Below are 21,347 nucleotides of genomic sequence, written 5' to 3'. Positions count from 1 at the left end.
AAATTAGATCCCCACCAATTTTAAGGGCTTTAAAGACCTAAAGAAATCATGACAACACAAAAGAATGGAAGTTGAGCAATTCAGAGATGAGAAGAAATAATTTTCAGTCAGATTTTCTAAAATGCTTTTTAATCAAATGTAATTAATTGACACTTGCGAAAAAGACACCTTTGTTAAAGATTCACTATCCCCACCCTTTCAATTAAAGGGAGAGAATTCACACGATGCAGCCTGCAAGACCACCAAGAGGTCTTCTGGCAAACACAGGGAATACCAGTGATGACATGCCTGCTGCTTTCAAGACAAGAAAAACAAGCAGACAAGAGTCACCATCCCCATCTTTTCTGCCTTTCTTTATACACAGAAAGGTTCAGACACTCTTTTCCACTCAGTCCCTTGCAGGTCATCTTTAAGCACATGGCTCCATTCTGGGTGTCTGAACTCCTGACACTCTGTTTATTTGGGTTACTAACATTCACTAGCACTCTGCCTTTTTATCTTTTATTGCCATGCCTCTTATTAATCAATTAAAAAAGCCAATGAGATTATTATTGCCAACATAAAAAAATATAAAAACCAATGAACTTCACTCTGCAACTTGCAGCTGAGTAATGTCAAGCATTTCAAGAAACCACCAGTATGAATTGATAACTGCTTAACACTGAAATTCATGTTAATTTAAAAACTGTTCCTTCTACCACAGTTCTTGAATGTTCAATAATATTGCAAAAGCAACAACTTTATATCAGATTCCATGACACATGTGAAATAAAAGTCTTGCTCCTTCTCAAAAAGTGAATGAATTTGTAGGAACCGTGAAACAATAAATAAAGCTGCAGATGTATCTAGTGGCTTGTCAGGACTAAGGATCCATTTCAAACACTTGAACAGTACAGTGCAAGTACATAGAAGCATGTATATGTCACATTTAGAGAAGGCGCTGATAATGCCACATACTATGAAAAGCTGCCTAGCACATTCCATGTTAGTATCTTGTCCTCAGTTGCTTATAAGCTTCATCACATTTAACTGTTTGGAATGAAATTTCCAATGCCAGGTGCCTGGCTTAAGAGGAATGCTTGGAAAATTCAGTGAGAACAGTTCAGCTGCTTCTAAGGCTAAAGAAAAAAAGAAAAGTGTTTAGTATAAGCTTAAATGGTTAGGTGGCCCTTCCCTTGAAAAGCTCTGGTATTCCACTTCTTCAGAGAAGCAGCATGACATTCAGTAAGCGCTGCTAACCTGTGTATCAGGAGTGTACTTTTTGCCATCTGACTCCACTATAAATCTTTGAAAAACTGCAGTTTCATGTGCTCTTTCAAGACTTTTACTTTTGCTGCAAATTTTTTTACACGTTATTCTTAAAGAAAGGTTGTTTCAATTCCTCAGTTCCTAGAACTGATCAAACAGCAGGTGACATATAAGGTCTTCTGTAACCATGAGGTGGTACAAGCAAAGCACACAAGCCATGAGACTCCACAGCCACGCTGTGATGACTGCTCCAGGGGAAAAAGCTTGATGTGCTGTTTTTGCAACCTGTTTTTTACAAGGAAATAAAACTCATAAGCTCACAAGGGTGAGAGGAAAGAAAAGCATAAAAATGAGGACTCTGCAAAACAAGCTGGAAGGAGGGGGGAAAGCAGTCCCTGAAAACTGGTAGAAATTGGGACTGCCTGTGAAAGGACACTGGACCACAGAGACAGGAATCAGAAGAGAAGGAAAAAGGGTGATTATTGGCAAATAAATGAAGCAGGTTGAGATGAGAAGTCAGAAGCGGAACAGGGAATGGGACTGGTAGTGAAAGAAAAGAGTAATATAAGAGAAAGAGATGCTGGACTCTTGACAAAGATCCTTGAAGCCCGAGACTTAGCAAAGAATAAGAATGGAGGCTGGTGGTGGCAAGAAGCCAGCATGGGGAAAGAAATAGGGATGAGCTAGGACTATGCTGACAGCAACAGGACGCATTCAGTCAAGTAGAAATGAAAGGCAGGAGGGTCTGATACTCCCTAAAACGTACTGCCCCTCTCCAGAACCTGGAGAAAAACGCTGAATTCCTGTCTTGGCACTCCCCTGTTTTCAGCAAATGATTGAGAAAGGTCTGGTAGAGTTCATGTCTCATCCAAGGCAGTTCATAGAGAACAACTTACTAGTGCTATCCATGACAGCTCAAGCTGAGTAGTTTTGAGTAGGAGACCTTAGCATCAAGACCCACAGAAAGACACTGTGGGTGTCAAATCACTTCCACATAATGGAATTTTAATGTTTTCAAGTTTCGTCTTTCACAGATCTGAGAAATCACACACAAATTTTAACAAGTCACATAGGAAGAGTTATGCTACGGAAGTCAAGCACACAGACATTAAAAACCAAGTGAATTAAGAATGTATGTGCAACCTGATGTGTTTACAATTGTGAAGAATCTTCAGATGATCTTGTTTATCCTCATAGACCTCCTCATCCTCGCTCTGTGCTCAGAGCTCACATACTGGGCAGCTCTATGATGTTTAACCACCAACCCACTAGTTTATAACTCCTGAAAGCTCAACTCTGTGGCTGTAGTAGTGCTCTTGACAATGTTTTATGTGCCATTATCACTTAGATTGCTTTTTCAAAAATAGAGGATTCAGAGCTGTTTGAGAGTCCAAGTCCTAAATGCTTTCAGCCCTACTAACCTTACACTTTGCTCCAGAAAATCTTTTCATGCAGAGTCTAAGCAGCTTTCTTTTAAAAACACATTTCCTCCACTTTCAGACACACACGTAGTCCAACTGTTGGCTTGCATTTCACTCCCCTCTCAAACAGTTTGAAGCTATGCTTTCTTATTCATATTACTGTAATGCCTCTGAGCTTTAATCATGGACCAGGACCCACTAAGCTGGCAATAATCAAGCCTCAGCAATTTAACAGATATCATTAAAAGAAAATGTGAGGTATGGTATGGGAATAACTGTATGGTATTTAGTACTTTTAGCATATAAGTAAAATGGGGATAATAGCCCTGCCCTGCCTTACAGCAGTGTTGTGAGAATAGATACACTGAAGATTACAAGGTACTAAGATATTATGGTAAGAGGGACAAGATAAGCATCTAACCAAGTCCTTGAAATCAGTGGGAATTTTGCCTAGCAAAAGGCTCCTGCATGTGATCTCAGAAGAGTAATTCAGTACATACCACAAGAGGGGAGAGTTTCTAGAAGTATTTGTTACTCACCTAATGCTGGTCCCTACAGTAAGTGGTAGAATTCCCAGCTACAATTTGGCTGATGCTTAGCACTCTTGAAAAACCTAACGGTTTTAATGTTCATATGTAACAAAAATTTAGGGTTTGATCCAAAACTCACTGAAGTCACCTGGAGCTTTTCCCTTAACTCTTGTGAGCTTTGGATCAGAGCCTGCAAGATTACACGAGTCTAATACTTAATTCTGAGCTGGAAAAAAAGAAGTCACACCCCCACCAGGGAATCTAAGGAAAAATAGGGTATCTGTAGCTTTTTTATTTCTTTCGCTCTGGGACTGATAACTAAACATATCATACATACCAGTGGTTTCACTATAATTTATTAATAAATAAATGTATGTATTCCTATCTACATACCTGGCTTTTTTTTCCCTTTCTGTCCTGGTACCATTTCTGTGGGTTCATGAGTTTTCTTCATCAGCATGGAGAGAGTAGCATCATGTGTCCGAAAGAGATCCACAACTTTATATAAATCAACATCTGTGATCAGATCGCAGCTCAACACCAAGACATCCGTCTGTCAAAGAAGAAAAAAAACCCCAAACCCTTTCAGAGATACAAATGACCACATATGGATTCGCATTTGAGGACTCAACAACAAAACCACTCATAACTTTTTCCTTTTTTTAAAAAAATTAATTTTATTTGGTTTTTACTTTAAAAAACACAGGGTCCATACTTTTCCGAAAATCGTTACTGGGTTTCGCCAGTTCACTTTTCTTGAGTCCTGCTGTTACTAAATTAGTTATTTAGTTAATGCTTATCCAGCTCTGGACTATAAAGAATATGTGACCATCTAAACTGCCATCATCTGCTCCTAAGGGAAGGAACCTGGACACAGAAGCCACGGCTTTCAAGACTGCCATGAAATTCTGCAGTATTTACAACTGCTACTTTTAGTTACATAATGATGTAGAAAAGAAATCTTTCTGAAGAAATCTTTTTTAGCTGACTTTGCATCTGGCTACAAACCGCTGGAAAAGATATTTAAACTATGTTATTTTACTGGAGGGAAAAAAAAGCAAAGACTATCTAGGATGTGATTTACTCAGTAATTGCACTGCGATGGTGGGCTCAGTTTAGAAATACATTTCCTAAAACCAGCAAGACCATATTAAAGAAAAAAAAAAAAAAAAGAAAAAGAAAAAAGAGGAAGTTAGGTCCTATTTAATTTTGATCTCAAAGGATTCCAAAGTGCCTCACAAAGTATTTAAGAGAACTGTGCATATATCACAGAAACATTGTCACATATTGAGCGAGACCTAGCAGCTTCATTAACCATGCACACTATCAATATACTCTTACTTAGAAACAATTTTCTGTATTTCACGTGGGTTGTGGAATATACTGCCAAAAATCTACTAGTTCAGCAATTATCTTCATTTAAACTAATCCTAACATAATATTTGTGCAGCATGGCCTACAGAAAAGCAGCAAGTTTCCACTTTATTTTTTGTTAATGATCAACCTTCTAAAGAAGATAGTGTTTCTTTCTTGACATTTACCATTTTCACTTTTTGTGCTACCATCTACTGTGGTAAGTCCCCCTGCAGAGCATGACATGGCTTCTTAGTTTTGTCTTTTAAAAAGACATTATTAAATAACGATAGGCACGAGAAAATACTTGGTAAAACCAGTATTAACTCATGGAGGATCAGTAATTCTACTTTTTCATTAAAAGCGAACCAGTTTAGCATTGACCTTTTTTAACAGAAAGACTTATTATAGAAAGGTTTGCTTTACAGACTATCTAATACTAGCAGATTCCACACTGTAGGTAAGACTAACTGAGGTCTGGTATGTACATTATTTGACAGGTTCTCCTACAAATGCTAGCCAATTTCTTGTGTTTACCAATAAGTCATTGGAATTCATCACATCACAAACCGTTAGAACTGCTGATTTGGCATGCTGTGCAAAAGGTCAAGCTCTTCAGTTTCCATTTGATTTCTCCCCACTTTACTGAGAAACACCTGGCTGCTTTACAGGAAGGAACAATGTGCAGGTTGAGAATTTTACACATTCAAAACCTGACTTGCATCACCCCTTTTAACGTATTTTCAAAATGTGTATTTTATATTACAGTTTTGCCCAGAAGTGCTTTAATTATCACTTCCTTAAAACAAACAACATGCACATATTGGGACACCACCCCCACCCCCCCCCAACCTAAACAACCTAAACCACTAAAGCAAGCTGCCCTGCTCCAACGTTCCAGTGTGTACAAAGAAAGTAAGAAAAAAATTCAACTTGGTATGGAAGTAAATCTCCAGCTTCATAACTGTAAATAGTGAAGAAATATATATTAAATATCCTGGGAAAGCCTGCAAAATTTTCAGATATTTTATTTTTACAAGAGCACAACTGAGTTACAGTATTTGCACAAAAGGCCAAAAGGTATCCAAGGCGCACATAAACAGACCTGTACTTTTCAAACTCAGTTTGTAGAAGGAAGAGATCACCAGCTTCAAATCTAAATGCATTCACTCCAGTGGTGGAAATAAGAAATAATAATAAAAAGAGAGAAACAGACAGACCAATGGATTTATCCTAAGGAACAAGTATCTAGACTTGTAAAACAAACCTTGTAATTATTTCACATTTTACTAAATGCTTTAATCTGTCACTATAACAAAAATCCAACAAGCATTTCATGGTTGTGAACCGGCTCCTGGGTTTTTTCTCCTCACTATAAGACAAGCTTTTTGCAAAAACTGAATGCAAGACCCCTGAGGAGCATACGGGAACAGAACCACCAAATGTCTGGTTGCCATCTGTTCTACCCATTTACTCTCCCAATATGTAAATAAACGTCAGTGAGCGCAGGGACCAGTGAAACACACAGTTGCTCTGTAAAGCCCACATTTCTGCCTCTCCTCCTGATGAGCAGAGCAGTGGCCTCAGAAGCACGCTGAGAATACACCATGAAAGGCTCTTTTGGGACTTGACAGCCTCCCCTTTGAAACACAGCCCCCCCCCCCCCCCCAATAAAGCCCTCACTGTCTAATGGATGCACTTTTTTTCCAGTGTACAACTCCTGAACGAATAAACTAATGGCTGAATGAAAAAATAAACTATCCTAGAACCCTAGCAGAAGTGTGTGTTTTTCTTTACGTTTTTAGGGTGGGTGTAGAAGAAAGAAAATAAATGGTAGAGCTTGTGGGTTTTGTACATATATACATGCCAAATAAATAAAGTGCACCTTTCCCAATGAGCCACTGATACAAAGAGAAGTACGTACTTACTACATGCACTCATGTGCTAACAAGGGGTATGTGAACATACTTGACTTCATGAATTATGCAAACACCTAAGTACACACACATATACATTTCTTAATAAACTACATGTAACAATGATTACATCAACCCCAAACTATTATACAAACAGATGATAAGAATCAACATGAACTGATTAAAAAAACCCAGCAAGCACACACCCCAAGCAGAACCACTTGCAAAGGCAGAAAAACACATGCACAAATGCACACTCAACACCCATTACAACCACAGGAAGGACACGGAAAGGGTCTTAACTCAAGGAGGACCATCTAATGGATGGGACATGAAACAAATGCTTGGAATTTCTGGCATTTTCCTGCTCTGCCAAACTTGGTATGTGCCATTTTGTTTACTACTTTTATGACACAGAGAAGCCCTTGTTACAGACCAGGGCTCTACCACAGAAGCTGCTGAACAGACCAGGTGAAAATACCATCAAGCATAATAAAAGAGAACAACAAATTACTTTGGGTTGGGGAACACAAGAAAACACTACAGTGCTACCCAGGTGCAGGTACAGCAGACCTAGCATGCAGGCAGCACAGCTTACAGTTTTTTCTGAGCATCACAGGAGTCACAGAAAAGAGAAGAACATGACACTCCTTGGAAGAGTCACTTGGGCCTCTGTAATCCCACTTAACCTCCAATTTTCAATTTACGCGCTCAAGTTCAGAATTTAGACTTGGCTGCTGATCAATGGAGAAAAATGAGGTTCTGCAGAGATCATTCTACCTATGATCTAGTTTCAAGAAGATGTTTCTTTGGTCCTACTGACCATGGATGGAGCCCTGGGCTTCCAGTCTAGCTATCATGGAACACTGAGTGTTCAGTCAAATCAAGTATGGAAACACGGCACTTAAGACCTCCAGATCTCTGCTCTCCTTTTCTATAACACTGGCTAATGGCACTTCACCATCAAACGTTTCCAAACTGTGAAATGCTCACATATTATGAGATAACTTACATATTCAATCTGGATAAACGCAGCACTGTAACATAAAACATCAAGAGATTCATATAAAATAGAGAAAAAAATAGTAAAGAAAAAACCCTCAAAACTAGCATGTCAACAATTATATTGAACCCAGCACAATATGGAAAATCTACACAAAAACAAGACCAAAAAGCAGAATGTTTCAAGAACTGAGTTCAAGACAACCAATTTAAAAATAGAAAACATGTTTTCAATGGAACTAATTCATACCACAGATCAAAAGATGGATACAATTATATGGTGTAATATACCAGCATAAATAAAAAGCCTTAGACTTTCTCACACCCTGCACACAAAAGACAATGCTAAAAACTCTTTCATATTCAGCAATAATTGCTGGATCCCTTCCGTTCAAACAGGAGATATCAAGGTTACCGCAGATAGCTGGCAGCAAATGATTCATTTTTAATGGCATTTTCTATGCTAAGTATGGACAAGGGCAGGACCTTGTAGCCTAAACTGCCGATGGCCTCAAAAACTGCAAACTAGAAGATGAGGAAACATGTTGCAAGGAAATTTCCAATTTGAACAAAATCAGCCTCAAGAGATAGAGGAAAACAAATGTTAGATCGCATTATAAACAGAAAAGAAGCAAAATATCCATGAGCAGTAGACCCAGCTCCTAACAGAAGACAGACAAAACATAAATGCTGAAAGTTTCCAACTGCAGAGTATTACAGCTGAGACTGACAAGAAGTGAAAAAAATATAATCAAAAAATTAGATAGACACTGTTCCTACACTCAGCCTAAGTTAACGCATGCACAGAGAACTTTGCATCACTTCCTGCGATGTCACCATACAAGAGGGGAAAGAGGAACAAGTTATAATTACTGCTGGAATTAAGACTGAGTTTTATACACAATAGCCTGGAACTTCACCCACATGTTGCATTAACAGTGGGGTTTGTGTGTAATGCTTTTATTATTCTAAAGAGTGGAAAGGGAAAGAACAGTTTGGCTGTGGGCAAGCATTTTGATTGCTTGTTAGCATGCTCCAGGCAAAGCCAAAGATACCTCCAAGCAATTGCATCACTCACCACTCTTCAGATCAGAAACTTACATTCAAGGCTTTAAAAAATAATGCCTTTTTATCTTAGTCTCCATTAAGAGTCCTCCAACTTCCACACCTGTGACCTCTTTGAAGATCTATGGCTGTTGCTGTAACTGGAGCAGGGAACTTCATTTATTTTTTGATGTCTGTAGGATCTTTTTAGCTACCAACCAAAATGGCTGCTTTTGGCTGGGAATTCCCACTCTGCTTTTGTAATGGCCTTGATAGCAAGATTCAGAAGAAAATAATGATTTACTACTTTGTTAGCAGACATGAAGCACTTACCTACTGTGCACTCATTCTGCAGCAGCAAGTTTGCTGTAGACCAGCACCTTTGTAACTCTTCTCAAGGACAGAGGGCAGTGGTGGCACAGGATGTGCCTCCATCTGAAATCCAGCAGCAAATTCTCCCCATTAAAAAATGGAAGAAACTTTTTTTTTTTTCTGAAAGACAGCGTGTAATGTGAAAGAAGCTTTTTTTTTTTTTTTTTTAAAAAAGAAAACAGAAAAGTCTAATGCAGGAGCCAAGGGAGTCTCTTTTAATTTCTTGGACGGCCCTGAATTCATCAGGTGAGGATATCTTAAGGCAATGTGAATGCCTTCACATATGTAACCTGTCAGCATCACTGTTTATCTTCTCAAACAAAGCTGGAAGAAAGATGCCAGAAGCTGGGGAGGAGACCTAACCCCAGTCCCATCATATGGCTCATCCTATGTGTTGTATCAGATGGGATCATACAATGAAAACACCATTTTAGGTTATCTTTGTATCTCAAGAGCTACCATCCAAAATCAATATTTTTTAATTTACATACATATAAGTTAGGAACAGGAAAGATATTCAAGCCCAGAAGGCATCCTGTCTCCTCCCAGGAGGAAGTCTTGTTACCTATTGCTCAAACTGACACATAGGGTGGAAAAGGGTAATTCAGTTACCAGCAACCAAAAGCAAAAGTTTAGAGATGAACACAAGTTCATCAGCTTATTAAGATTGTTTTCAAAGTAGGACATTGATATGACACTGAACTGTAAAAATTCTGGTCTGGAACATAATCTTTGCAATCCACCTTTTCCTCTGGCTCCAACTAATGCAACTTAGTCCTACTTACATAGTACTCCAAAAATCATTTTCCACGCTTCCTCCTCCAACCACATCACTCTGCTTCACTGGTTCCATTTTCTGTCATATCAAGCACAAGTTGTTTACCCTCCTTTTAATAGCCTATCCCTTCCACTAACCATGTACTTACCAAATCTACTTCTGCCTTACTTCAATAAAGGCTGCCAACTCTATTACCTACTTGTACCTTCTAAAAAAAATGGTTTTAGGCTCCATCAACTTTTTTTACTTTTTTTTTAAAAATAAATCTACTACCCTTACACTTACAGAAAACGGACGATATCAGACTATCAGTACACTGGGGCACCAGGCTGATACTGACACATATCAGCCTGTCTTGCTAGGCTTGCTCATTTGTCTGAGGTCAGGAGTCACCTCCTGGGTTTATGTCCAGAACCTAAGCATGCCACAGAGGAGACTGTTTTCCCCCCATCTAAAGGCATCCAGAAAGCACGCACCATCACTCATGAGAACCATGCCTGCTAAAGCTCAGGGAAGCACCCCACAACCCAGACTGAATTCACCAGTTCATGGAGGGTGAGACTGGCAAGCTAAATTCTCCCCTGGCTCAATGCATTGCATGAACAAACTGCTTCACAGGCAGAGCTCTAGAAACAAATGGCACTCTCCTCGTCACTCCTGTTCCTGGAAGGCAGGTTTCCAGGACTACCTGGACGGCAGCGCTACCAGATCTGCTGCGCAGCTGATCTTGGACTCTGCCTCACATGAACAGAAAGAACACTGCAGTCGGGCTCCAATCTCAACAGCAGCAGCACAGCAGGCTGGCTGCCAAAGCCCAGAGCTCAAGCCCAGGCTTAACGCTTAATGTAAGCAGAGCCTTAGGCAGTCAGGTGCTGTAGTCATACAAACAATAATAATAAAAACTAGTCCTAATGAAGCTTAACCAGCTCAACTTACTGAACAGAGAGAAGGCCTTCGCCCACAGCCTGCAATTACCTAAACAGCAGATCTCTCAGCCACACAACAAAAAGCAGGTACAACTGGATTCGGTGGCTAGAAATCAGCGTTCAGCACAGAAATAAAAGACAAAGTGGTTTAAGAGGGAGAATAAGTATAAACTGGAATAAAATACCAAACAATATAATAGCCTCTTCATCTAGTAGAATATATGAATAAAGCCTTGCTATCGTTCAGAAACACATTAAGTCATCTGTAGGTTTTGGGGCTAAGAGCCCTAATTACCATGTGCAAATTCCCTTACAGACGAGAGGATCATAATGGTTCCTTGCAGTCTCAAACCAGACTACAAATGAAAACCATGACATATACAGGATGTGTCCTCAGGAATCATTCTGCCATCCCACTGCTAGTATTAGCATGATCTTAAATTAAAAAAAATGGTGTGAAACTCTTTCCAAGGTCAAACCAAATCATTACACAACACCCAGTTTCAACCCTGCTCCAACAGAAAACCCAAATGCTAATTCTCTGCAAAGCATTATTAGCAAAAGCTAATGCTCTTTGAAACACAGCTCAATGGCATTGCTATTTCACACTAGCCTGCATGAAGTGAGAGTCCACTTGTGTGAAACCTGATTAGCTTTGTTCAAATGTGGTGGGTTTCCCTGTAAAAACCAATCATACTATGTTAAATAAAAGTACTGATTTGAACAGTAGATACCTGTACTATCCTCCATGCACTATTTCTCCTCTAGCACCTCTCCAATTTTTCCAGTGATATTTGGCCTGCAGCAACTGCTGTTGTAAGAAAAATCTTATGAAAACTTCAAGACCTCCACTGCTGTTTCCAGCACTATTAGTCTACATTCAGAATTTTCACCATCATCCCAAAGGAGCTAAGAGAATTTATAGTGCAGAATACCTCAATTTGTTTCAAGAAAATCTGAATACACAATTATTTTTCCCTTTTCAGCACAGAAATGAGAAAAAAGAATAGGTAACCTCTATGGGTTTGGGGTTCCCAGTTACAATAACATGACAAAACTGCAACATTAAATCCAGGCGTCCTACAAGTCAACTCTTCACCATGGCTTTCACCAAATCAAACAGTTACAGAAAACCAGTGCTGAGCAAACTGACAGCCTCTGGGACACCCTGTGCTGTTCACAGCACCACCTCCCCATTATCAATGCTACACTACTGTACCAGGCTACAAAAACAGACACAGGGAAAAATCCTCTCTAGTACAGTAACTCCATGGGTTGACGTTTGGCATCTGCTCCCTCCCACATTCCCCAATAACTGGAACTATGTACTTGGGTCAACACATGCAATTGTGTTTGATCTAAACAATTAAATTTCCTCTTTCAAATGATGAATACTTACTGTGGAATATCACCTGCAACAGTGACAGCTGTACAGCCCACAAATGCCATGAAAAGCCCCAACCTCCAATGAGGGAAGGGCTGTTCAGATCCAAACATGGGGAAAATACACAAGTAGAAATCATGCAGGCTAGAAAAAGTGAAAAGGCTGCAGACAGCAATATTATTCCAGAAAAATGTACAAACAGCTGTGAATGCCTCCTTGCAAGTATCACCCTACCTGAAGCTAGGGAGACCTTGAATCTCATGGGGAAAGGCCAAGGACATTGGCAATAACAAGCAAAAAATTATTAAAACACCAGACCAGATGGTGACTTAACACTGAGAACAAGTACATCACTGAGCAACATCCAGCGGAGCCCCTACACAACTCCTCCTGCTCTGTGGAGTCCAGGACATCAGTGATGCCTTCCCACCACCCTTCATGCCCTCACCCAGGCATGGGTGACAGTCACATTTTCAAGGTTCATACATGGCACAAGGTTTTGCCCTCTCCACTGACAGCACCAAGGAAAAATGACAGCTGGAAGACACTGACTAACCTTTTCCCCCCACACTCTTAATATCTTAACTCTGTCTTCGGAAAGAAAATAAGATGCACAAACTCATTTTGCACAGACTTTTCATTTCTTTGAACATTCAACACAGAACAGCTTTTGAAAACTATAAACCTGAAGTTTGACTTATCATGTAAAAGGCTTCCTATGCCTCATAACATAAGCTGATAACAAAGGATGTTTAACTCTTCTTTGCCTTCATGTGTCCATGAAAGTGTTGTTAAAGACAAAGTGCAAAATGTTTTTTGAGCTTCCTTTACTAAAGCTGAAATTTTCCTTGAACACATAGCATAGTAAGTTAAGTACACAAGAAGACTGTATATACTTTAAACAGGGAAAATGAAGGATTATTTACAAAAATGAACACTAACTTCTATTTATTTCCAAATAATGAAAAGGAAAAGATTTTTACCAGGACACTTTTAAACAAAGTATTTCAGCTATATACACGTGCAAAGAGATTACCATATCTGCGATTAGAATAGGTTGAATCCATGTACTTCATCAGAAATCACATAGGGTCTAAATGAAAATATATACTGCAATATAAGAGAAATGCTGACAATTGACTTCTACATGGAAACAAGAGGCATTGGTTAACATAACGAGCACAGGCCTCCATTTGCCAGGAACATGAAAAGGATAAGGACATGCAGTGGAAGATGCAACAGTTGAAACTGAAAGGCACCTCAGGTCTATCAATGACTCCTTGCAAAACACCTAAGGTTTTGCCTGCATGTGTAACAAAGGCATCTTCTTTAGCCAACAATGTGCAGAATAGCAAACGCCCTAATAAAAATTCTTGATCCTAACCTATAAAGCTAATTGCCTCATTCAAACTTCTGGTGGTTTAGCCTTGATCCATAGTAAACCCTGGCAGCAAAACAATTAATTTAAGTAGCTACATTCTTCTAAAGCTGAGTAACTTGAAAAAACAAAACAAAACAAACCCAAAACAACCAAAAAAACCCACCCCAGAAAACACACCAACCACCAACAACTGTTTAATTCTCTAATTCTTAGCCTGCCAGAAAAAATAAAGATCAGAGCAAAGTCCTGGACACATTCATCAAGCACACAGTCAGGCAGCACTATCATTCCCCCCAGCAACATCAGCAGCCTGAGCACCTGCCAGTATAGCTGCTTTCTACTGAGGCAATCAGCTGTGCTTTGGGAATGGGACTTGAGCATGCAATCCCTAATAAATTCTGCCTAGTGCCTCAGTGGCGGCAGTTTTCAATCAGAGGTAGAGAAGGAAACAAGATGCTACACACCCTGTGACCCACCATCTGATACATCTGCTTTTCCCACGCAGCACTAACATTGAAAGGCAGAATCAGAAAAAACAGCAAGACAGCAACTTTTATTTCCATTTTAGACATTCCAGTAATAGTATTTTCCGTCAGGTCTGCTGGAAAAAAACTGATTAAGTTGGTTTTACTATTTCAAAATAGATAAACAGAATATTTAGTTGAGTCTTGCTCTTATATATAAAGACCTTGCCTCTTACAAATGAATTTAATTTGGTTTTTTATTTCCACTGACAGTATAAAAAAAATACATAACTATGTATTGTGGGGACTGAAGTTTTTCTTTCCATGCTCACCAAACTCTACTCAGCTGTACCAAAAGGATTCAGATTGCACCTTCCAGCCGTTACAGCAAGCTTACTTACATCATGTGTTTGCAAAGGAGGTTTTTCAACAGAGGAAGTGAAGCGCTTAGCCATGCGGTCCAAGACTCCACGGATCAGTGACCCTCAGCAGCATACAGACCACCACCGTGACATCACACTTTCCACAACATGGCTCCCAAAGATGCACATACCAAGAGAAGAATCTGGAGTTTCAATCTTTGTTTATTTGTTCAAAGAAAGTTGGTTTTTCTTCTTCTTTTTGGTAGCTTTTTAGGGTTTGTTTTGCTTTGCTTTTTAAGAGCTGTATTACTTTCAAATCTTACTTTTTGAAACTGAGAAAACCAGGTGGACCACCTGAGATGAAACATTTCACACGCAAGCACTCACAAGTGATAGCAGCAGAAGACATGCTGATTAATTCACACCATATTAGTCAGGGCTTCCATTAACACAACTAAGGGCTCATAAAGGAAGGAAAATGTGAAATTGTTCCATCGCTGTTACTCTGCTGGAACACCACATTTTAATCACTGGCTGGAGTGTAGTTGAGTGACACAAGGGAGAGAAATGCTTAACAGAAGATGAAAATAATATAGACTCAGCGAAGACAAATGCTTGATCCAGGCACACCCAATCCACCTCCTGTTTCAGACTGAAACACAGACTCATGATTTAACCAGGTTTCTCAACCTGCTGCCTGGAGAGGCCCCAGCCTGGGAGGTGGCGCCAGACAGCAGCTGTGTGGGTCTGGTAAAATTTGGCACAGGAAACAAAATGGTCAAATATTAGAGATGCCTAAATTCAGAGGAGCTCATTTATAAACTACAGTGACACCTCCTCAACCCTTGCCTTTTCCCCCCCCTTTTTTTTCCCATCAACAATAATCTACAACTCACAAAAAGGTCTGCAGCAGTCTGATGAATGGTACGAGCAGAAAGTCACAGAAACACAGTTCACAAAGGGGTTTCCAGAGTCAGAGGTTAGCCTGCTGCCATTTCAGGTACACATTACTTAGTTTATTTAAAATAAAACAAACAAAACCCAACCAAAATAACAAAAAACCCCAGCTTCTCACTCTAGTATAAATTTAGGGGATTTTTGTCTTGATTACTCCTTCTGGAAGACCATTTCACAATTCTATTATGCAACAACTAAAAACCTTCTGTAATTTTCAGCCTGTTTTCTCACAGCAAATTTAAACCCAATTATATTCCACTCTGAATATCGCCTCTTCTAGTGTTTATTCCACATTGGTGCATCGGAGTTCCACACCTGTGCAGTATTCTAGGCAAAAAAATCCTCCCATTGCCTTAAGCAATAGTACTGATTTCTCATCTTTACCATAAAAAAATACTTTTACCTGATACATTCCAGTCTTGTGTTTACCTTTCCTTCCTCCCTCAGAGTGGCTGCCCACCATCACTCTATTTCAACTAGTACACTCTAAGACGCTGCAATTTACTCTTGGGCTCCTAGCTCCTATTACAATTTCTTGTTACTAATCCCCCAAATCATGAGTTCTGCAGTCTTGACACTATTACTGTGCTATTAACATGGCAAGTCTCTGCACATACATTTTGCATACTGGTCCTGTGAATGATCCAAAGGAGGTCTACTGAACTGCAAGAGAAGGCCTTTAAGAATGGTAGTAGAAGTCAAATAAATGAAGACATAAATCTGGACTGAAGAAGTCACAGAACAACATACTGGAGGGAATAACCCCACTAAAAAGCCCTGATGGACATATCAGAAGACTTTACATTGTAACTTGAAAAAAAGTGTGTCCACTAACACCAGACAGAGGAAAAAGCCTCCCCAAGTGAGCCAGGGGATTTCGTTACATGAGATTACAAGAGACATGAAAATAAGTCAACTTTTTAAAAGGCAGTAGACTGTCCACAATTGGGGGTGAGGTGGGGTGTATCACCACTGAAATATGAGCTGCCTACAAAACAAAACTACAAAACCACATCATCTCCTACCGCAGCATGCAGCAGACAGTGTTCGCATCTCTTCTCCTGCTATAAAGCATATCAGATATCACCACTGAAACTGTCAAACTGTCAAGACTCTTACTAATTTCCCTATTATTCAGACTGAAACATGTCAAAGCTCCAGCCAGTGCTGCTTACCAATAGTGACAGTTATTGAGGACAAAGCAATTATACATGATTTTAAAAAAATAAAAGCCACACCTCTTACAGAGGCCTCCTTCCATACTGTTCTGGGCAGTTAGAAAGCTTTAGATGCTAAAAAAAATAAATAAAAACAAGAACATGGAAGTTACAAAATTACACCTTATCACCTGCTCTGTCACACCTGTGATATCATCCTTATTTTACAGCAGTATGCTGAACATACTGTTTTACTAAAAATGCCAAACACTGATCTCATTTAAAAGCCTCTTAATCTTGAGACCTATAAACACCCCTACGATGGTGAAGCTGCAGTTACAACAGCATTATTACACCATCAACTGTGAGTCTACACGGTCTACGTCCTACCACTTCTGATCCTATATATAAATGAGAAAAGAATTAAACCTTTGCAGCTTCACTTTCATTTCCGTATTTTCAAAAGCCATTCATTATCAGTCCTGCAAAAGATGAGCAGAAAACTAGGAACTTAAAATTTGAGCCAAAAGAATAAAACTGAGTGATATTAAAAGTATATAAAAACCAAAGACTGGATATTAAAATAATAGTCATGGAAACTGCCACAAGGTACAGAAACTATAGCAGGATCTTGAAGCCAACGGCATTCTAGGGAAATGCTGGGATGGTCCACAGGAGAGTAATTAAAGGATCTGATCAATGATTGTCAAAAAGACCTTAAACAAATTGTTTTCACATCCCTGTATAAAACAAAATATTTAACAAATAACTCCTATACCCACTTCTTGCTTTTTGACATCATCAATTTAAGTGCTCAACTTAGTGCAAAACATTGATAAGTGTTATATTACCCAATCAAAAATAATATGAACACAAGCAAAAAAAAAAAATCCCTATCAGTTTCTACTTCGTATGCTGCAAAATGATTTTTCAGTTACTTACATTTAGACAGACACACTCTCGAACTGAGTGCCTTTTTAAAGTCACAATCTAGCACACACTGAAGAAAAATCAGCACTCTCAATTCAGGTAATGGACTGCAGCTCTACTGAAGTTTCTATTTCAGTAGTTTCCATTTAAAACAGCTTCAACTTGTGTTTAATCTCTTGTCCTGCTGGCTTTTTCAAGGTGGGGAAACAAAGCGTGCCATATGCACACAGTATAGAAAGATGATCTTACATATGAAACCATGACAGATTTGAGACAGACATCCAGTTTCCAGTACTGTTACAAATCTATTTAACAATCCTAGGTAAATTACTGCACCTCGTTAAGCCTCAGTTCTCAGCTAAAGAGTTGTGAAGACATAATGGTTAATGGTGTTAGTTATTCAGACCCCAGATCTGAATGTTTAAGTGAAAACAAACAAAACAACCCACTACAAAAGTCAAATAAAGACCTACTGGTAAAGAACAGACCAGACTGACAGCCAGGCCCATGAATCCAGAAAGTGCAACTTATACCAACTTCTTCGTTGTTCATTACTTCTCAAGCAGGTGCCTTTAAGAATCAGGTTTAGCTATCATCTTTTGTTGTGTGAAGGATCCAAGAAAAGGATACATTCAGACTTGTAATGAACATAAAAATCCTAATGCTACATTGTCCATCAGGTGTAGGCTAATAGAATATACCAATTTTCCATCAAAAATAACCAGAAGACTGTATCAGTAAAAATGTCAAAAATCCTGTGTGTGTGGAGTGGGTGAATAGCAAACAAAAACTTGAAAGGCTTTTTGTGTGCGCTCGTGAACTTCTGAACAACCAGGGAAGACTAAGACTGGTAGTCAGCTGCTTGTTACTGTTAACCAAGACAGTCCTACCTGCCCAAGCTACCTTCTCTCAGCCCTGACAGGCTTTGCACATATGTATTCTCATGCTACTATTGAATGCAATTCTGTAAATCTCATCTCGACATATAATCTGTAAAGTATCAAGCTTCATTAACCAAGGTGCAACACAACAAAAAGGCCTGCAACTGCAGGCACAGCAAGCAGCAATGCTGCACTGGTGGAACTCCCTCAGTCAAATGCTAGACAAGGCAGCAGGTCATGAGATTTTATGCTTTACAGTGGTCCAACATTTATGCATATCTCAGAATTTGTGATCAGCGGCTCAGCTACCCTTAGATGTATTTCTTACTGTGCATTTATAATCTTGGCTGCACCCCCTGTTGCTTGCATTGCACACAAGCAAGCTGTCTATACTGTGCCATGTTACCTCATTTTTAGTGAGCGTAGTTGTTCTTCTGTCTGTGGGCAGTTAACTCAGTTTGCAACAACTAAGTTTCAGCAATCAGTTTAAACTTCTCATCAGACTTTTGGCATGGGTTGCAAAAAGTCAGCAAACTATGGCCACAGGCAGCAGTTGTTTTCACCAGGGAAACTCATTCTTCAGTGACATCCCTCTCCCACTATAGTACAGACACAGCCAACATACAGCAGCTTTTCAGCGACCTCAACACGGTGTAGTTCTCTCACCTATATCACACAGGAGAGGGTATACCCTGAAAAGGGTGTACAGTGTTATGCATTTACTAGAGGAATGACTCCAAAACACACAGTGCAGCAATCTGCTCAGGAACTTGGTACAGGCTTATTTCAAATAAGAGACCGCTTTGTCCCCTCTGGCCAGGCAAGCAAGACATGGAATAAAAAGGGCGGCAGAAGCACTTGCTGCTATTCAAACACAACAGCTGCTGAAGAAAAGGTGCATGTTTTCCAATACTACCTCACATCTTCCCTAAGTCTTTTTTCTGAAAAATTAACAGAAGATCAACACTGCCGCCCCCAAAGACACAGTCTGTTTTCTCACCTCCCCAAGCTTTACTGTTGTCTTCCAGGCCTCCCCCTAAGCAAATTTGCCTGAATTACCAAAAAGAGGGACACTCAGCCAGCCAGACTGATCACTGTGATCAGGCAATAAAACTGTAAGGTCAGGGTCACCATTTGCAGTGCAGAGATATTTCCTTACTGCATGTATGTAATTAAAAAATACTGCCAAACTAAGTTATGACAGAGAGCAATTCTCCACATGACAGAAACATTCAGTTAAGTTAAACTGATTTTGTCGATTTTGCTTTTCCTTTTTATATCTTCTCTTTGCCCTCTAAATTATTCTAGTCTGTGCATCAATCCCTCGCAGAATCTCTTTCGTTATGCCATCTAGACACCCATATGTGCCTGGAAAGTTTCATCTTGTCTCAGCTAGAGTCCTTCTCCTGGGACTACACAGCCTGTTATACTGCAGTTTATTATCTTCAAAAAGAGCCTGAAGACAAAAAAAGACACCTCAGGACTTAAATGGTTCACTGATGTTCTGTTGCAACCTTTATTTAAATAGCCAGTTTGGCTAAGATGGCCTAAACAGGCAGGGAAGAAATCAGAAAGATTAAGTGCATGACAACGACAAAATAAAATTCCATCCCAGATCATGGTAAGAGCTCTGAGCAACATTTCTGCCTTACATGGGAGTGTTTTAATTGCACAGCTGGAAATTAAGATTCTATAAACTGGCATTTTTATTACAACAGCAGCCCTTTATCACATTTGGGCACTGTTTACCAAAGAGCTTACCATATAACCAATACAGCAAAGCATAGCAAAAGCAAAAACTGAAGCACAGAGCAAGTCTCTTGCATAACGGCACAGACAAGCTTACGGCAGGGCCAAGAACTGAACATAAACTTCCTTACATACTGGCATGTTGCTTAAGTTAAGATTACAAAGAACATTTGTGCAGAACTACTTCCCCAAGCACTAAGTGGACAACAGCGATCGCATTATCATATCAAAAAATGTATAAACAAATCCAACCTTTTAATTAACCTGCCAGAAAGCTCACACTAAGAAGCAGCCAGTGCCCAGCCTGGATCTGCTCTAGCCTTCTTCGCTGTCAGTTCTACTCATTTACAGTCTTTGTTTGAGTTCCCCCATGAGCTGACCTTTACAAAATTCAGCTTTTCTGAAGTTTGGTTACCTGCAATATCAATACATGGGACAACTCTTAAAACACGATGAAAAAAAATCATTACAAACAAATGTCTTCCAGTCAAGCTCAATAAAAGACAGTAATACCTTAATTTTCTGGTGAATATGCCTCAGTGAATCTGCTGTACCCATGTCCATGTTGTCACTGATGCACACAAAATCCAGCTTCATTTTTGTGTCCAAGTTTAACATCTTTTGGATTTCCTTCCTTGTAATCACAATGACCTCTAGGACAGAGGAAAGTGGGATCAGATCAAGCAGAAAAAAAACCCCAAAAACCATTCATCACAAATAGGATACACTCTTTATTTACAAAGGCTGATGGAACTGTCAAAAGGCTTGAGTAACATAACTGCGTTCTACAACAAACCAAACTCTTCTGGCAATAGTAAGTTTTGAAGAAGAGAATTAAACTTCTAATGAATATTGAAACAATCTCTCCTGCTTTGTGGAGGTTTTTACTGAAATGGATGTATGCATGTGAGTGGCATGAGTCAGCAAGACAGAACAGAAGCGTCTTCTATCATTAGCAAGCAACCTCAAACCATATGATCTCAAACAGACCAATGAGAGCCTGTATTAATGTCACCAACACTAGAGCTTTGTTTTTTGCCCACCCTGGTCATGTATAATTCTCTGTGGACAACACCACCAGCCACAGTACTACAATACAATGGGTAAACTATTTCTCAGCACCAGCTTGGCAAGAGAGTGGTATGCGTAATATGTGAGCAACAACCTCATTCCATCTTCAAAAGAAAAAAGGTAAACTCATATTTGAAGGTTATCAGGAGTGGCATGAAAGCACACTTTCCAAAATGAAGAATGTGAGAACAGAAGCTCTGCAAAGAAAAGATTAAGAAAAAAACCCAGCAAGACACTTTTTCCCGTGGCCTCAAGAACTGGAAGGAAAAGCAACAGTGAAACCTTCAAATTAAAATATCCCACATTCCCAAAACCCCAACACTGTAACATTGTATGTCATACATACAGCAGAGAAGTATGGGAAGTAATACAGCCCTCAGCCTAGGAAGCTCCTGCGGTAAGACAAAAGCACACTAAGAGT

At 39.5% G+C, this 21,347-nt stretch overlaps 1 protein-coding gene across 2 annotated transcripts in view; it reads right to left on the bottom strand.

The window, feature by feature from the left end:
* EIF2B3 (eukaryotic translation initiation factor 2B subunit gamma) overlaps window positions 1–21,347 on the bottom strand; it is a 102,189-nt gene that overhangs the window by 78,761 nt on the left and 2,081 nt on the right. For both annotated transcript variants that reach the window (XM_037403995.1, XM_037403996.1), the window contains exons 3-4: window positions 20,369–20,508; window positions 3,593–3,752 (exon numbers count right to left, since the gene is read on the bottom strand). In XM_037403995.1, coding sequence (XP_037259892.1) covers window positions 3,593–3,752; window positions 20,369–20,508 — 300 coding nt within the window. The remainder of the gene's footprint in view (window positions 1–3,592; window positions 3,753–20,368; window positions 20,509–21,347) is intronic.

This window comes from Falco rusticolus, chromosome 11 (genome assembly GCF_015220075.1).
Source record: "Falco rusticolus isolate bFalRus1 chromosome 11, bFalRus1.pri, whole genome shotgun sequence".
NCBI classification, from domain to species: Eukaryota; Metazoa; Chordata; class Aves; order Falconiformes; family Falconidae; genus Falco; species Falco rusticolus.
Note: the sequence above shows the minus strand (reverse complement) of the source record. Positions and strands in the feature narration are given on the sequence as shown.